The sequence below is a fragment of the Pyrgilauda ruficollis genome, unplaced genomic scaffold (assembly GCF_017590135.1).
Source record: "Pyrgilauda ruficollis isolate IOZ18807 unplaced genomic scaffold, ASM1759013v1 scaffold115, whole genome shotgun sequence".
Classification (NCBI taxonomy): Eukaryota; Metazoa; Chordata; class Aves; order Passeriformes; family Passeridae; genus Pyrgilauda; species Pyrgilauda ruficollis.
The window spans coordinates 834666-849552 of record NW_024509766.1 but is presented as its reverse complement, the minus strand read 5'-3'; the positions used below and the strand labels follow the sequence as shown (position 1 = coordinate 849552).

At 48.0% G+C, this 14887-nt stretch overlaps 3 protein-coding genes across 5 annotated transcripts in view; 2 read left to right on the top strand and 1 right to left on the bottom strand.

Annotated features, from left to right (window-relative positions):
• CELF5 (CUGBP Elav-like family member 5) overlaps nucleotides 1-5239 on the top strand; it is a 36763-nt gene extending 31524 nt beyond the window's left edge. The window contains exons 8-13 of the mRNA XM_041481782.1: nucleotides 21-167; nucleotides 381-443; nucleotides 531-614; nucleotides 1645-1788; nucleotides 1886-2050; nucleotides 2917-5239. Coding sequence (XP_041337716.1) covers nucleotides 21-167; nucleotides 381-443; nucleotides 531-614; nucleotides 1645-1788; nucleotides 1886-2013 — 566 coding nt within the window. The 3' untranslated portion in view covers nucleotides 2014-2050; nucleotides 2917-5239. The remainder of the gene's footprint in view (nucleotides 1-20; nucleotides 168-380; nucleotides 444-530; nucleotides 615-1644; nucleotides 1789-1885; nucleotides 2051-2916) is intronic.
• An 85-nt stretch (nucleotides 5240-5324) lies between these two features.
• On the bottom strand, nucleotides 5325-10844 carry HSD11B1L (hydroxysteroid 11-beta dehydrogenase 1 like). 3 transcript variants are annotated; one of them, XM_041481794.1, is made up of 8 exons: nucleotides 10398-10844; nucleotides 10173-10268; nucleotides 9381-9511; nucleotides 8123-8234; nucleotides 7656-7747; nucleotides 6574-6667; nucleotides 6097-6262; nucleotides 5325-5879 (listed from the first exon to the last, which is right to left on the bottom strand). In XM_041481794.1, the coding sequence occupies exons 2-8, from the start codon at nucleotides 10255-10257 to the stop codon at nucleotides 5693-5695; spliced, it is 867 nt and encodes a 288-aa protein (XP_041337728.1). In that variant the 5' UTR covers nucleotides 10258-10268; nucleotides 10398-10844; the 3' UTR covers nucleotides 5325-5692. The 3 variants fall into 3 exon arrangements, with proteins under 3 accessions (XP_041337728.1, XP_041337739.1, XP_041337748.1); XM_041481805.1 differs by lacking the exon at nucleotides 7656-7747 and adding an exon at nucleotides 7169-7260 and having other exon boundaries at nucleotides 10173-10844; XM_041481814.1 differs by lacking the exons at nucleotides 7656-7747; nucleotides 9381-9511 and adding an exon at nucleotides 7169-7260.
• A 306-nt stretch (nucleotides 10845-11150) lies between these two features.
• On the top strand, nucleotides 11151-13933 carry MICOS13 (mitochondrial contact site and cristae organizing system subunit 13). Its single transcript, XM_041481825.1, has 4 exons — nucleotides 11151-11206; nucleotides 12363-12519; nucleotides 13263-13314; nucleotides 13748-13933. Exons 1-4 carry the CDS (start codon nucleotides 11178-11180, stop codon nucleotides 13843-13845), a joined length of 336 nt encoding a protein of 111 aa, XP_041337759.1. The 5' UTR covers nucleotides 11151-11177; the 3' UTR covers nucleotides 13846-13933.
• Nucleotides 13934-14887: the final 954 nt, after the last annotated feature.

The following is a 14887-nucleotide window of genomic DNA, read 5'->3' as shown; positions in this document are numbered from 1 at the left end:
CCTCTCTTCTTGTTCTCCAGGGCTACATTCACCACCTCTCCTGGGAACAGCAGCCATGCCAGGACTGGTGGCACCCATTTCCAATGGATTCACTGGAGTGGTACCATTCCCAAATGGGCATCCAACCTTGGAAACAGTTTACACCAATGGCCTTGTGCCATATTCAGGTATTGAGAGCAGTAAAAAAAACCCACCATGCAGAGACCTTTGAAATTGCAGTTAGCTCCTCTTTTCTGGATTCCCCACACTTTTGTAGCTCCCTCCCAGCCAAGCACTGAGACTCACTTGGGGGCGAGGGTGGGAAACAACACTACACACACACACACAGAATGCATGAGTGATTCCCTTTGCTGTGCTTCTGATTGTGTTTTTCTCTGCAGCCCAGAGCCCTTCAGTAGCAGAGACTTTGCACCCAGCCTTCACAGGAGTTCAGCAGTATGCAGGTACCAGCTTCCCTTGTCTCCCTCAGCCCCTTGTGTGGCTGACCAGATCCTCAGGTAAACGGTTTGTTCTGTCTCCTTGGGCTGCAGCTGTGTATCCAACCACCACCATCACCCCCATTGCACAGAGCATCCCTCAGCAGCCTCCCATCCTGCAGCAGCAGCAGCGAGAAGGTGAGGATCTCAGTGGGAGCAGGGGTGTCCAGTGGTGTGGGTGGGATTTGTGGAGCTCATCTTCTGCACAACAGAGACAATGGAGAGGGGATAGCACTAATTTTTGTCCACTGATCTTTAATGCTGGAGCTGGGGTATGGAGACAACCACATGTCTGCAGTGAGTGGGAAGGATCACAGGATGTTTCCTGACCTCACATCTGGCCAGATGCTGCCAGGTGCAGAGGGGCAGTAGGCCCTGGAACACCTTCCACACCAAAGGGGATGAGAGTCAGCACCTTTCCTGTGCAAAGAGGATCCACTCATCCCCCTCTTTGCTGGTGCCAGAACCACAGTGGAACCAGTCAAACCAGCCTCTCCAATGTGCTCTCCTCTCTTTTCAGCCTTCATAGCTTATTGAATTTATTTTCAACTTACTTTAAAACTGGCTTGAATAGAATTTGGAGGCAAAGGCAATCTCTCTCTGCACCTGATTGGTAGAGCAAGTGTCAGCAAGGGAGCAGCTTCTTGTGCTCCTAAGGAGCAAGTGAAGGAGTGGACAGGACCAGTTCAGCCCATAAATTGGATGTGTGGCAATCCAGGAGGTTTCCAGTTAAGGCTGTGGCTTCTGAACTGAAGGCAATGCTGCAGGGAGTGCTACAGCAGCAGCTTTCACACAGCAGTGTCTGCCACTCTCCCAGGACTAGGACAGCTGTGAGCTCTCACCTCAGCTGATTTCCTTCCAGCAAAACAGCACCCAGACACTCACAGAGCTGGTTGTGTCCAGCACCCTGTGTAGGAACTGGGAAAGCTTTGAAAGAGAATCTGCTCTCCAGAAACTGCTCTCCAGTTTTGCATAGAGTCTCTCAGTTGCTCTTCAAGAGCCCTCAGATCCCTTGAGGGACCAGTGACAGGGACAAGCAAGGGGAGGTCAGAGCAGGAGACAGTGCTAGGGCTCTCCTCCAGTGCTGTGCTGTGAGTTGAGCCCATTTCTCTTCCCCTGCCCTTTGGGGGCTTTGTTTTGTCCTCCTCCATCACCCCCATACCTGCAGGTCCTGAAGGCTGCAATCTCTTCATCTACCATCTCCCCCAGGAGTTTGGAGACAACGAGCTGATGCAGATGTTCCTGCCCTTTGGCAATATCATCTCCTCAAAGGTGTTCATGGATCGTGCCACCAACCAGAGCAAGTGTTTTGGTGAGTGAAGGCAAGGGAAGTTGATAATAACAATGACACTCACACTGGGCATGGCACCAGCAGTGCCACTGTCACCCATCCTGTGTCCTTCCTTCAGGTTTTGTGAGCTTTGACAACCCATCCAGTGCACAGACTGCTATCCAGGCCATGAATGGCTTCCAGATTGGCATGAAACGCTTGAAGGTCCAGTTAAAACGGCCCAAGGATGCCAACCACCCCTACTGACAGCAGTGAGCAAGCAGGAGTCACTTCTGCAGCACAGGTAAACTGTCCCCAGCAGGGCACAGCTCTGCTCAGGCTCCAGTGCTCCCTGCAGAGGGGGAGGCCAGCAGTGGAGGCAGTGACACAGCTGGTGGGGCTCAGGCTTCACCTCAGCTGGGTGACCAGAGCAGGCCTGGAGGTGATGGCCAGGTTCAGCAATCAGCAGGCAAATTTGTGGCAATGGGGCAAGCCCAAAGCCAAGCCAGAGAGTCAAGATCAGGGTCAGAGTCCAGGGATTGCCAGGCAGGTCTATGTGACAATAATAAACATCGAGGTGGGAAGCCAGTGCAGGGGTTGGAGCCCAGGTAATGAGATCCATGGACAGCACAGGTCCATGGGCAGGTGGACACTGGCACTTCCACACTGTGCCAGACCAAGGCTGATGGCACAGAGCTGTGAGGAGACTCTGGAGCTGTGGGCAGTGTGGACAGACAGGTGGGGCTGGTTAAGTTCATCAAGGCCTGTGAGTGCCCTGACAGGCTGTTGGTTCCAATGGCCTGTGTGGTCTAAGCAAGGTTTTACTCTGCTGTCCAACTGCTCCCAAAAAGCTTTTGACTGCCTAAAAAAGTATTAAACCCCAGTAGTTTTCAGCTGTTATATGGGCCCTGAAGTTAGTCTGCAAACAGTGCTTTCTGGGGTGAGAAGAGGGAGAAGAGGAATTCTGTGATTCACAGGGATCACAGAAAAGCAGAGAAAAGTTGACACCCTTGATGGGCTGCTGTCCAAGAGCCAGCTCCTGCCAGCCTACAGATGGGGAGCAAGGGAGAGCTGATCTGATTTGGGTCAGAATCCTGCTGCTCAAAGCCTGAGGTTTGCACAGATGTCCTCCTAACCTCCCAATTTCCTCCCTCCTCCATTTCTGTTCAGGTGAAGGGAAAGTCCAGAGGAAGAATTTCTGCTTCAGGTTGATTTTCAGAGAGGCCAGTAAATTTATCGACTCTTTTGACACCACCCCTTTCCTTCCTCGGCTTCCCACCTTACCCACCCCATCTTCCTCCTCCCCTCCTCTCCAAGACATGCAATTAAAGAGAAGGCTCAATATCTGCCCAGGAGGAAGATTCTTGCCACGCCTGGACTCGCATATTTGCTGCTAACGTGGTGCAAAGCAAAGGGACCAGCAAACCAGCAGCCCCTGGGACACGGAGCTCTTCCTCTCGGGGTGTGGCTGGAGAACATGGACCAAGCAAACCCATGGTGTGTCTCTAGGTTACTGCAGTGATGTGTGGAAATTTACTTCCGTCCCTCCCTCCCTCCTGCTCTGTTTCTGGCCCTTTCATAGATAACTATAAATATATACAGTCTCTATTTTTTTTTTTTAAACTAGCTCACAGGACCAAACTTTTCCATTCAGAGAGTGACTGCTTGCAAGAGGTATTGGAAATTAGGGGTTTGCCTTTGCAACAGTGTCTTCTCAGCACGCACTGCAGATAGGCCTGAACATTTTGGAGAGAGGGAGCTGGGGGTGGGCTGGGGAGAGAGAGAGAGAGAGAGAGAGAGAGAGCACATCTCTCTGCTCCACACGAGCAAGAAGGAGAAATACATTCCTCCAGGATTAGGGCACAGTCAGCTGCTCAGCTTGAGTCACTCATCCACCTTAGCACCAGCCTGGTTAAGGATCCGGAGAGCTGTCTTACCTTTCCAAGGGCTTCTGCAGACAAAGCTCCTGGGATGTGGTGCCAGCCCCTACCCTGAGCACTCCGTGATTAGGCTGAAAGCACAGGAAACCAGTCCCCTTCCTTAGAGGAACTGCACTGCCTCCCCACACATGGCACAGATCCGTGTTTCACAGCTCTCCATGGCAACTGCATTTTCTTGATGAAGGCAGGAGAAGATGAGAGAGTGTGAGCAGATGCAATCTCCAGCACAGCTAGAGAAGGCTCCCAGGGGCTGCACACTGCCTCCCTGTGTCGGATACCAGCACTGGGGAGTGGGCAGTTCTCCTTCCAGATGACACAGGACGTTTTCTCCCTCTGAATTCAGCAGGAGGACTCTCCTCATGCACCCGCTGCAAAGCTTTCCCCAGCAGATGCAAGGAAAATAGGATGAAAGAGGGTTCCATTCTGGGATTTTCCCCCCAGCATCCCCTCCAAGAGACAGATTATACATTATGCAGCATATACATATATATATACACACATATATATATGTAGGGACAGCTCTATACACTATATACACAAACTATAAAGCACAGAATGTAGTTCAGAACTGGATTTTAAAAAGATCCCCTGGGAGTGGGGGGTGTGTGTCATCCTGACAAGGCACATCCCTTGAACAGTTTGGAACAGTCTCTTCAAGTTTCTACAAAAGTAAGGAAAGGAAAGGAAAGCAAGGCAGAACAGACCAACAAACCCCAGAGTGATTAGGAATGAACGATTTCAATATTCAGAGTTTGATAAGGTACCACAAACGTGTGTGTGAGGGTGTGTGAGCACATTGAAATAGGGACAAGAGAGTTGGTGGGGTAAAGTTGGTGCAATTGATACTGAAATGAGCTATGGGGATTTTGGAGAATCTCAGCCAACTCTCATTCTCCTCCAGTTTGCCCTTTGTTCAGGTGTTTGTGGCACAGTCCTTTAAGTACCTTCAGATCTCCTCAACCACCCTTCTGTGTCTGATGCTGAGAGTTTATGAGAGGTGAATGAAGCTGTGAGAGTCTGTGTGTTTCTATAGTCCATGTTTACTTATTGTAAATACCATTTTTATACTTAACATCTATTATGTATGTGATTTGTATAATGTACTTTATTTCTGCTACAAGTAATTTCATGAAGTTTAAACTTAGTCTAATTTTGAACAAAACAAAAAAAAAAAAAGAAAAAATATGAACAAATGCAAAATGGGAAAAAAAAGGACTTTGGGAATCCTAGGTCAAGCTGGTTTAAAACAAGCATTTACAGTTTCTTCCATCACAGTTACTGATGTGACTGTACAATGTTACAGGTGCGATACAAGCTTTGTCAATGTCAAATTCCTCACTCTGGTCAAAAAAAATCCTAAATTTATTTAATAAAAGTTTTACTTGCTAAGTACCTGGGGCTTTACTTCCTGTTGTTAGTTGCACCTGCTTTTAGGTAATGCTTACACTTGAAGACATTGCCAAAGCCCTGGGCTAATTTAACCGGTCACACAGGGTCAGCAAACAGGCCTTGGCCCACAGAATCCAGGGGACCAGTATTTCTTCACAGGGGAAGCATCAACTCATAACACTAACACATTAAAAACTTGTTTAATTAAAATAGAGATAAAAATTCTACTTAGAGGAAGCAAGAGGGTTCATGGGATCCAAAAGTAGTGGAGGAAGGATGTCCCAGGAATGTACAGCCATTCCAGGACATCCTGTGCAGACAGACGGGGGTTAAAGCTGGGGCTGAGCAAAGGCTGGATGCTGTCAAAGTGAGGTGAGGCTGAAGGAGGAGGGGAGATGGGAGGAGGGCTAAGGCAGAGTGAAAGTGGGAAAGATCTCTGACTGATGGGTAACAGCAGCAGAACCATGGCTGAAGCACGATGACAGACCATGAGTCATGTTAGGAAAATGGGACTTTGCCACCACTGCTGCCCTGCTTCACAGCAGTGGTTGAGTGGGATGCTTAGTGGGATGGCAGGAATGTGATTAGAAGGGCTATAGGATGAGACTGGGCATCCCTCAGGGACTGCTGTAGTTATAGAAAGTCCGTAGCACCTGGTTCCCGCTGCTGGGGACCAGAGCCCAGAGGCAGCAGAGCTGCTGCAGCCACCGCGGGTAGAAAATCTCGTGTGCCCGAGCGGCTCCGCCCCGGACGATGGCGAGCGCGGCCTCGGGAGCGGGGCAGGCACTGAGGTGCACTTTGCCCCTGCAAGGCAACGGCGCAGGGTCACTCAGAGCCGGGCAGCCCCTGCTGGGGTTCGAGCTGGGCACGCTGATCCCACAGGGCTCCATAACGAACAACCCCTGTGGTGTGCCCAGGCAGCTGCACTCTCCCCAGGCAGATGCACACACCCTCTTAGAGTTGCTGTGCATTTTTTTGCACGTTTTCAAGAAGAGATGTGTTCCTGCACACAAACTCATACCTGGTGTACTCCAGTGCTGACTCAGTATCAATCAGGCCCAGGATGCACAGTGTGACTGACACATCTCTCTTCTGCATGATGAGCTCGTGGCGCAGGGAGCTGAAGAATCCCTCCAGTGCAAACTTGGTGGCAGAGTAAGAAGTGGTGAAGGGAGTGGGCATTTTCCCTGGAAAGGGAAAAGAGAGAATGGAAAACCCCAGGAAACTGGGTGTAAGGAGGATCCATGGAGAGAAGATGCAGGCTTTGTCATACTGTATCAACTCATGTTCTGTAATGTGAGTCTCCCTTTATGTAAGTATATTAGAACACAGATTACTATATTATTATGTATTTATTATTATTATTATATACTGTGAAAAGCACAGTTTGAAAATATATTTAGGAGTTGAATAACAGAAATATAAACAGTATATATGAACAGTACTGGGAATCATTGTTTCCAGAAGGCCAGCACTTACTCCAGGTAAAGTCACCAACCTGTGAGGGAAGAAACAACCACCAGAACACCTCTGTTCTTCTCCAGGGTGGGAAGAGCTGCTGTTGCAAGAGCCACATAACTCAAAAAATTCACCTGGAATGATAAATGTAGACATGGAAGAAGCAAGAGGGTTTGGAAGCATGAGCCAAGAAAGTCAGTAGAGTGGTCAGAAATGGAAAGGAGCATGGTTTGGAATTGCCTTTTCAAACATAAAGTGAGAGAAATCATCTGTAAAGATGGGGACAAACATTGCATCCATCAGTCTTTCAGATTCCAGAAAAGGCAGTTAAGAAGATTCAGAGCAAAGGTTATTCCTGGGCTTTAACATTCACATTTCCTGACAAGAATACAATTAGTTGTCCCTGCTTTTTCTTTATGCTTTTCTTTATTCTGCAATCCCTACCAAAGACTCCAGAGTCTGTTTGCTCCCCTTCTAAGTTTCTCTTGACTCCGCTCAGACTACAATGAGGCACAAAATTCAGCATCTCTTCAGAGTCTGACTGCTCTCTTAAATTATATTAATGTCTTACCTAAGTCCCCACTGTCCAGCAAAAAGCCTCCTTCCAAAATGAAATAGAAACTAGTATGACCCACCTGAATGAAAAAGACTGAATCAAGAAAACAGCTCTTCGTTTCCATGGCCCCAAAGCCTGGCACCAGGGTGATTCTACAGGAAAACTCTAAATCTGTGAACAGAAACTCAAATGGCAGACACCATTTCAAACAACTTTGTGTTCTGCATTTGTGCACATGCCATAGACCAGTAGGAAGTGCTGGCTGCTCACTTAGAGACCTTCCTGAACTAAACACAACTGCCTGGAACTGCCCATCAATCCTAAACTCCTGGGCTAAAGGGAAGTAAGAAGGACAGAAGGAAGAAGTCTGAAATTCTTCCCAAACATTCCTCTTCACAAATGTACAACATCTGAGCAAAACACCTCTCTAGCAACAAAGCCTCCAAACAGGAATGAAGTAAAAGGATTGTTCTCAACCCCTGCCACAGACATGGATTTGCCTTGGAGCTTGTAAAGCTGTCCCAGGAGAAGCCAGGCTCAGCTCCAGGGGAGCTGGGAAGCCTCACCTGCATGAGCCAGCGGGTGTATTCCACATCTCCAGCCCACTCCTGGAAGCGGTTGGTGCCGATGTGGTTCAACACGAGGTAATCCAGGCCCCCTCGCAGAGCAGAAAAAGCAGTCACACAAGGGGCCCATCCCTGACCATCAACCAGCAAGCTCAGAAATGCCAGGAGGGCTCAACCACTCCCTCAGAAGGCTGGGAAGTGCTTTAACCATGGAAACAGATTAAATATGCCCATCTGGGAGCAGCTTTGACTGCTCCTCAGGAGTAGAACTGAAAGGAAAACTGTTTGACTTTGACAATAACTCCCTGAAATGATGTTTCAGCATGATTCAGGATCAGAACTTAGCTCTGGTGGTACATCTATGTCCTTAACACCTTTCTCCATTCAGGGAACTGAAGCAGGAAGCTCCTACTAGAATGAGAACAGTGCACACACCTGAAAGCCAAAGAGATGCTCAGGACGCTTACCCAGCTTTTGGACAGCAAACTGAACCACCTTTTCAGGCTCTGAAGGAGAAGACATATCTGCAGGGATATAAAATATCTTCTTTGCTCCAAGCGTCAGGCATTTCTCCATCACCTTGAAAAAGAACACACCCCAAAGATTAAACTATTTGAAAAAAGATTAGGGGGAAAGGGCACTATAAAGCACATACTACAGTCAGTGAGAGTCAGTTCTGGACGGAGATACACTTTAATTTAAAATTTACTGCTGTTTGGGCCATGGAGAGCTCATTCTGCATCCAGACTTTGAATCTGCATCCTGCAAAGAGTTACCTCTATTTAACTGTCTGCTTAAACGATCTACTTTGGGACAGGATCAAGATTCACTGGAAAAAAAACCAGTCTTCTTCAGGGGAAATCTTCTGGAACAAGGGTTATGCTTTACATTAAGTTCTTCTCTTTTTTTCCAAAATAACTGGAAAAGAATTCATCTTTCATAATTCCTTTGCTATGTTGAGTGTGTGAATGTGCCTGGTAATGATATGCAGTTTTAGCTATTTGCTGAAATAATGCCTTCCAGTCATTAGGAGCTATTATTATGCTCACTGTCCCCAACTCACCTTTTGCACCATTTCACAGTGAAAAACTTTCCTTGGAAGTCACACATGTCCACAATTAGAGTTACCCTTTCTAAATATTGTCCCATTTCATAAAGTTGAAGAAGTCTCAACTGTTGGAGCTGGTCGAAAAGCATTTACAAAAAGTCTTGAGTTTTTAACAAAACAGCTACAAATAGAACAATTTGGACTCTGAAAATCTTCACAATGTTGCACAGGAATTGTAGTTCATGGAGTATCTCAAATTGAAGAGGACCCATAAGGATCACCAAATCCAAATCCCTGTTCCTCACAGGACTCCCTGAAACCAAACCATATCATTAAGGATGTGGCCCAGATATTCCTTGAGCTCTGATAGGCTTGGTGCCATGACCACTGCTCCCTGGGGAACTTACTCCAGGGACTGATCACCCTCACAGTGGAGAACACTTTCCTAATGTCCAGCCTGAACTTTCCCTGATGCAGCTTCACACCATCCCCTCGTATAAATAAATGTTCAGGCAGTTAAAAGCTCAGGCATTGTATTTGCATCTTCTTCTTCTCTTCTGGGTTTATGCTGAACATTTCCAAAGGAAAATCTATCATGCTGACAACTAATTTTTTTGTTGGTTTGGTAAAAGCCTGAATCTCTCATGTCTTCCCCCATACAAGGAGGAGGCTCTTACTTTCTGCAGCACAGCTTCCCTTCTGGCAGTCAACACAATTTCAGCACCAAATCTGGCACAGTGATATGCTATCTGCTCTCCAATCCCAGCACTGGCTCCAGTCACAAGAACACGGGCACCAGACAGGCTCTCTTTTTTATGGGAAAGAGAACAAAAGACACAGAAGTAAGTGAAGAAAGCAGCAGAGGAGCTGCCCTTAACTACTGGCAGAGCTTTAAAAAAGAAAGATTCACCTAAGTGCTCAAAATTCCTGGTGCTTCTCCAAAACTAGAAGAGGCAGGACTGGTGATGCAATGACATGATGATGGCAGCTAGCTGTGTCACAGGGCCTAGCCTGGGTTGCTAGACCAAAATCTTTCAAGAACTAAGTTGTTTTTCACCTTCTGAGAAGCTGTACAGAAAGCAGAAACCGGGCTATGTGCCTTCTGCATATCATTTACTCCTTGCCATCAGTCTGGAGATGTATCAGCCCTCTTGTGCCAGGCACTGCACACCTACAGAGATGGTTCTTGACACCAAGGAATTTACAACCAAAACATAGAAAGAGCAAGGTAGTAGCAAAGTGTCGTTTTTTCCCCCACAAAGACAGCAGGATCCCTGCTCTTAGACCATTTCATCTTCCTCTTTGTTTCAAGTTTCTCTTTGTTTCTGGGAATGAAACATTGCTTTGGGGCCACCAACTCTAGTAAGACTATGGGCAGGAATGAGACCATCAGTCAAAGTTTGGAAATTCAACATCTTCCCTTGTGTGACTTATATTTCAGCTTGAAATCATCCCCCTGGTGAGCCTACCTGGGTTAAAGTCATCTTTCCAGAAGAAAGCTATGAGCCCAGCTACAACCCCTGTAGCACAAAGCACTTTTCCAACTGGCTTCATATCCCTCCAAGCTGTAACGAAAAAAGTGAAGTCTTGAAGCTGAGCACTTCAGCCAAAATTATACCGTGTTCTCCTTTCTCTGATGCCTGGAGCCAGCCTGGGAGTGGCACGTCAAGGCTTTTGTAGAACAGAGAGCCCACCTGAGGGGCCTCTCCCCCGGGAGCCACATCCACCTTGGTCATGAATAAAAAGGATCTTTCACCGGCAATTCCCACAGCGCTCTGCACTCAGAGCCTACAGAAGAAATCTTAGAGAACTCTAAATTCATTAAAGACTAATGACAGCTGGCAGCAGTGACCCCAAAGCAGCCGGATCTCGGCAGGGAGGCGGCGGCAGAGCCCACAGGACGGAGCCTTGTCTGGATAAGAGCAGCAGGATGAGCTGCTCCGCCACCACGCTGCGACACAGCGCGACAAAACGAGCGGCGGGGACAGCGCCACAAAGGCGCAGGAGCCGCGCTCGGCCCCCTCACACCCTCAGCCGGCCCGGCCCGGCCCCCTCACGTCCCTCAAGTCCTGCCCGGCCCCCTCACACCCTCAGCCCTGCCCGTCCCTCTCAAGCCTCTCAAGTCCTGCCCGGTCCCCTCACATCCCTCATGCCTGTAAGTCCTGCCCGGTCCCCTCACATCCCTCACACCCTCAGCCCTGCCCGTCCCTCTCAAGCCTCTCAAGTCCTGCCCGGTCCCCTCACATCCCTCATACCCTCAAGCGCTGCCCGGCCCTGCTCATCCCTGCCCTGCCCGTCCCTCTCACACCCCTCACGCCCCTCAAGCCCTGCCCGATCCCCTCACGCCCTCAGCCCTGCCCGGCCCCTCACACCCCTCCAACCCCTCAAGCCCTGCCCGGCCCCCTCACGCCCCTCACGCCGGCGGGGCGGGCGGGGCCGCGCGCGCACGTGACGGTCCCGGCCCCGCCGCCGCCATGGCCGCCCGCCTGCTGCCCGCTGTCAAGTGAGTCCCGCGGGCCCTGCCCGCCCTCCCAGCCCGGCCCGGCCCGGCCCGGCCCTCCCGCACCCTCCGCACGGCGTTTCCCCCCGTACTCCCCACCCGGCCCTCAGTGCTCGCCGCTGTCCCCGGCCCGTCCCCAGGCCCGCGGCCGGCCCTGTCCCTCGGCTGTGCTCGCCTCGCTCCGCGCCCTTGGCCTCGCCCGCCCCCGCAGCTCCCCGTGTGTCTGCACTCGCCGGGAGGGCCCTGCCGCTGTCTGCGGACATGGACACGTAACATAAGGCTGGGAGTAGCGCGGGGCTCGGAGCCGTGGGTACACCCACGGCGAGGCGGTGCGGAAGGGTATCCTTGGGGGCCAGCAGTGCGTTTCAGCAGAGAAATCACTTTTCCCCGAAATGCGTGTGAATACACGACTTTAAAAATTGGTTCTCTCTTCTCAGCCGTCTTGTATCTGTCCTATGTCCTACTACTGCAGTACCACTGTCTGCCAAATTTTGGGTTGTCCCCTTGTTTTGCTGTTTTTTAAAGGGAAAACATCTCTGCTGTGTGAGTCTGGGGAAGTCGGTCACCTCAGACCTCTCTTTTGTAATAGAAATGCCAATAAATGCCAAATATTCCCTTCCCTTTCGTAGGTTGCCATCACAGCTGTAAAAGTGGTGACTGCACATCATGCAGGGAAACTTTAAAAGCCTTGGCAATGCAAGCACCATGGCCAGGTGTTCACTGGGCTGTAATGAGCTTAACAAGATATTGGTGGCTGTCAGATTTATTAGATAAATATCAGATTTATCAGGAAGAACCACATCATTAACATGGATGGTTTGCCCTCTGCAGAATTCTTTAGTTGCTTTTAGCAGAGGAATATGCCAGTGATTCTCAGGCTTTAAAAAGTGGCATGTGCTCTCGAGGAATTTGACACTTTCTCATTTTTATATTGAAAACCATCACTGATAAAATATGAATTAGGAGTAGTTTCAAGGGGCTGACAGGAAATAGTTGTCCTGGGAATGCAAGGAACATAGGAAGGTATTTTTCTGCTGATTTCTACCTACAATAAGACATGAGGTTTCTTTACTGATACCCTCTTGGCAGTCACAACCACTGAGAGAGATGCACTGATGGTCAGAACAAGAACTGAACTGTTGTGCTTCAATTCTTTCAGGTTTCTGGTCAAAGGAGGCCTGGCTGGAGCTGCTGTGTACGTGGCATATGACCAGGGGCTGCTGGGCAGTGGCATAGAAGGTGCTGAAGCACTCAAAAAAGCTCAAGAAACGCTGCCTCCAGCTATCCAAGAGTGGACAGATTACCTGGGCTGGGAGGTAAGGGCTGCTCAGGTGATCCCTGCAACACAAACAGCTCCTCTGAATCAGGAAGAGAAAATAGGGGGGTGATATTCTGATTCCAGTGAGGCTGGCAGGAGTTTTACTGTTGAAACTGGATTTCACATGGCAAATATTTTGAAGAGGATTGAAATGGAAGGCAAATAAAATGCTAAATTTGGGGCAGAGACATTGCTCACAGATGTTATTTCAAAGGAGAGGGGTAAGCAGCCTATGCAGGGTCAAGGGGGGGCTGCAAACATGCTCTGGGAGGTATTTCACTCTGTAGTTTTCTTCTGAAGGATCCTGCTTGTTTTTAAGAAAAACAATGAAAATATTATCCTCCCAATTTTTCACAGTTCAAATTGAATTTAAATTGCTTGAAGAGGCCCCTCCTCTATGAGTAGTTCTTAGTTTTTAAAATCCTCAGAAAATAAGAGACCTTTGCTTAAAGGTTGAGAAGAGTTTTCATATCACAAACAATTACAAACTAACAGAGACAGCCATGGAGATGCTTTTTCAGGAGCACATGAATAATATGTTCTACCTTTTGCACCTACTTTGTATTGCAGGAAAGAGCAAAGCCCAGACTTTAAGCATCATGTCTGGTCTCTTTTGAGGCTTATGGAGAGTAGGCACCTAAGTATTTTTGAGATTTGAGGTCAAGAGGCTTTGCCAAGGTGATGTGAATTCGAAGTGAAACCCTTCGAGTGCTGATATTTTGTCTCTCTCTTTCTTTCTAGCTCCCATCCACTCCAAAAATTGACTTTTCCTTCTCTGCTTCCTGGAATAAAGGTAAAATAACTCCTCACTAACTGAGTCTGAGCTAAGTTTTTGGCTTTTCAGAAGGGGTGAGCATTCCCTTTGTTATTAGAAATTTAGACATTTTTGTTTGAAGGCCAAAGCATGTTATAAATACCTAGTAATATATAGGTTTTATGGTGCAGCAAAGAGTCTTCATGTAATTGTGGGGAAACACAATCCACAGATAACTGTGACATGTCCAGCATCACCCATGGAGTCTGTGGCAAGGCCAGAAATAAAACAGGACTTAAACAAAGAACTGAGCTCAGTCCTGTAACTGTCTTAGCTCATGTACAGACCCTGAAGTTGTTATTTCTGTCACAAATGCTCAGGGCTTAGAGAGATCTGCAATGGTGGTGTTGGAAATTGGGAAATTTGGCTTGAATGATGATCTTGGGGTAATTCTTCTCTGCTTTCCTTGCAGGAGTGCACACAGTCATGTCTGCCTTGTCTGTAGCTCCCACCAGGGCCTGTGAGTACACAGTGGAAGGCTGGAAATATGTGAAGGATCTTGTGAAATGAACACGTTCTCCAGGGTTCAGGATTCTCTCAGACCCCTCTGGAGGGCAGCTCAGCCATGTAAGGGCTACAATAAAGGACTTTGGCGGAACTTCCATTTGTATTTGGGTTGGTTTTAGCCTGCAGAGTGGAATAATTGCTTTGTCTTAGCACTGATCCAAGGCTCCAGGAATCACAGATAGTTGTGATGAAGTGATGGCCATGTGCTGAGAACAGCTTCTGTTCTAAAGCTTGGAAAATAAAATAATTATTCTGAAACTGAATTAATCTTGAAGGTGAATGCCATCTAGTTCAAACCAAGCCAACAAGAGTTCAAAAAAAATTTAAAAATCCAAGGTAACAGTAAAAGATGCTGTAAAAGACGGCCTAGGAGGATTACACAAGCACAGGGGAGAGTAACTGAGCAAAGTTTATCTGCATCAAACCTTTTGTTAGCTTGCACCATACCCCAGTTGGCAGACTGTGCACATTTTCATTTTAGTGTGGATGAAAACTTTCACAAGGTCACTTTTCAGTCACAGCCCAGGCAAATGTAAGGAGCACCGGTGGCCTGGAGGGCACCACTTGTAAAATAAAGTTACAAATTGATTCTGTGTTTTTAAACCTCTTTGATAGGATTGCTGTAATTACAGAATGTGCCAAAACACAGCTGCAGAACAGGGAACAGCAGGATGAGTCCTTACTCAAGTCAGGAAGCAAATACAATACATGAGGATGAAGAAGGATTTGCAGTTTTGTTTCCTTTTTTAACAAATAGGTACATGATGAAGGCAACTGCCCAGAGATTTCAGAGGATTTGGCTAAGATGCAAATGGCTTTAAAAAGCCCTTAAGTTAATTCCTGAAGGATGGGTCCATCAGCAGCTCTTAAACCTCATGGTCCAGATGGAAGCTTCAAGCTCAGTAAACCCTGGAGTTGTGTCCTGCAGGTGCCAGATGCTTCACAGCACCCCAGAACCCAAATAACCTCTGTTGATGCACCATTTCTTCTCTAACTTTCCAATGTCCACTGCTCTTGAAGCAGCACAACTTTGCTTCTAGGTGTA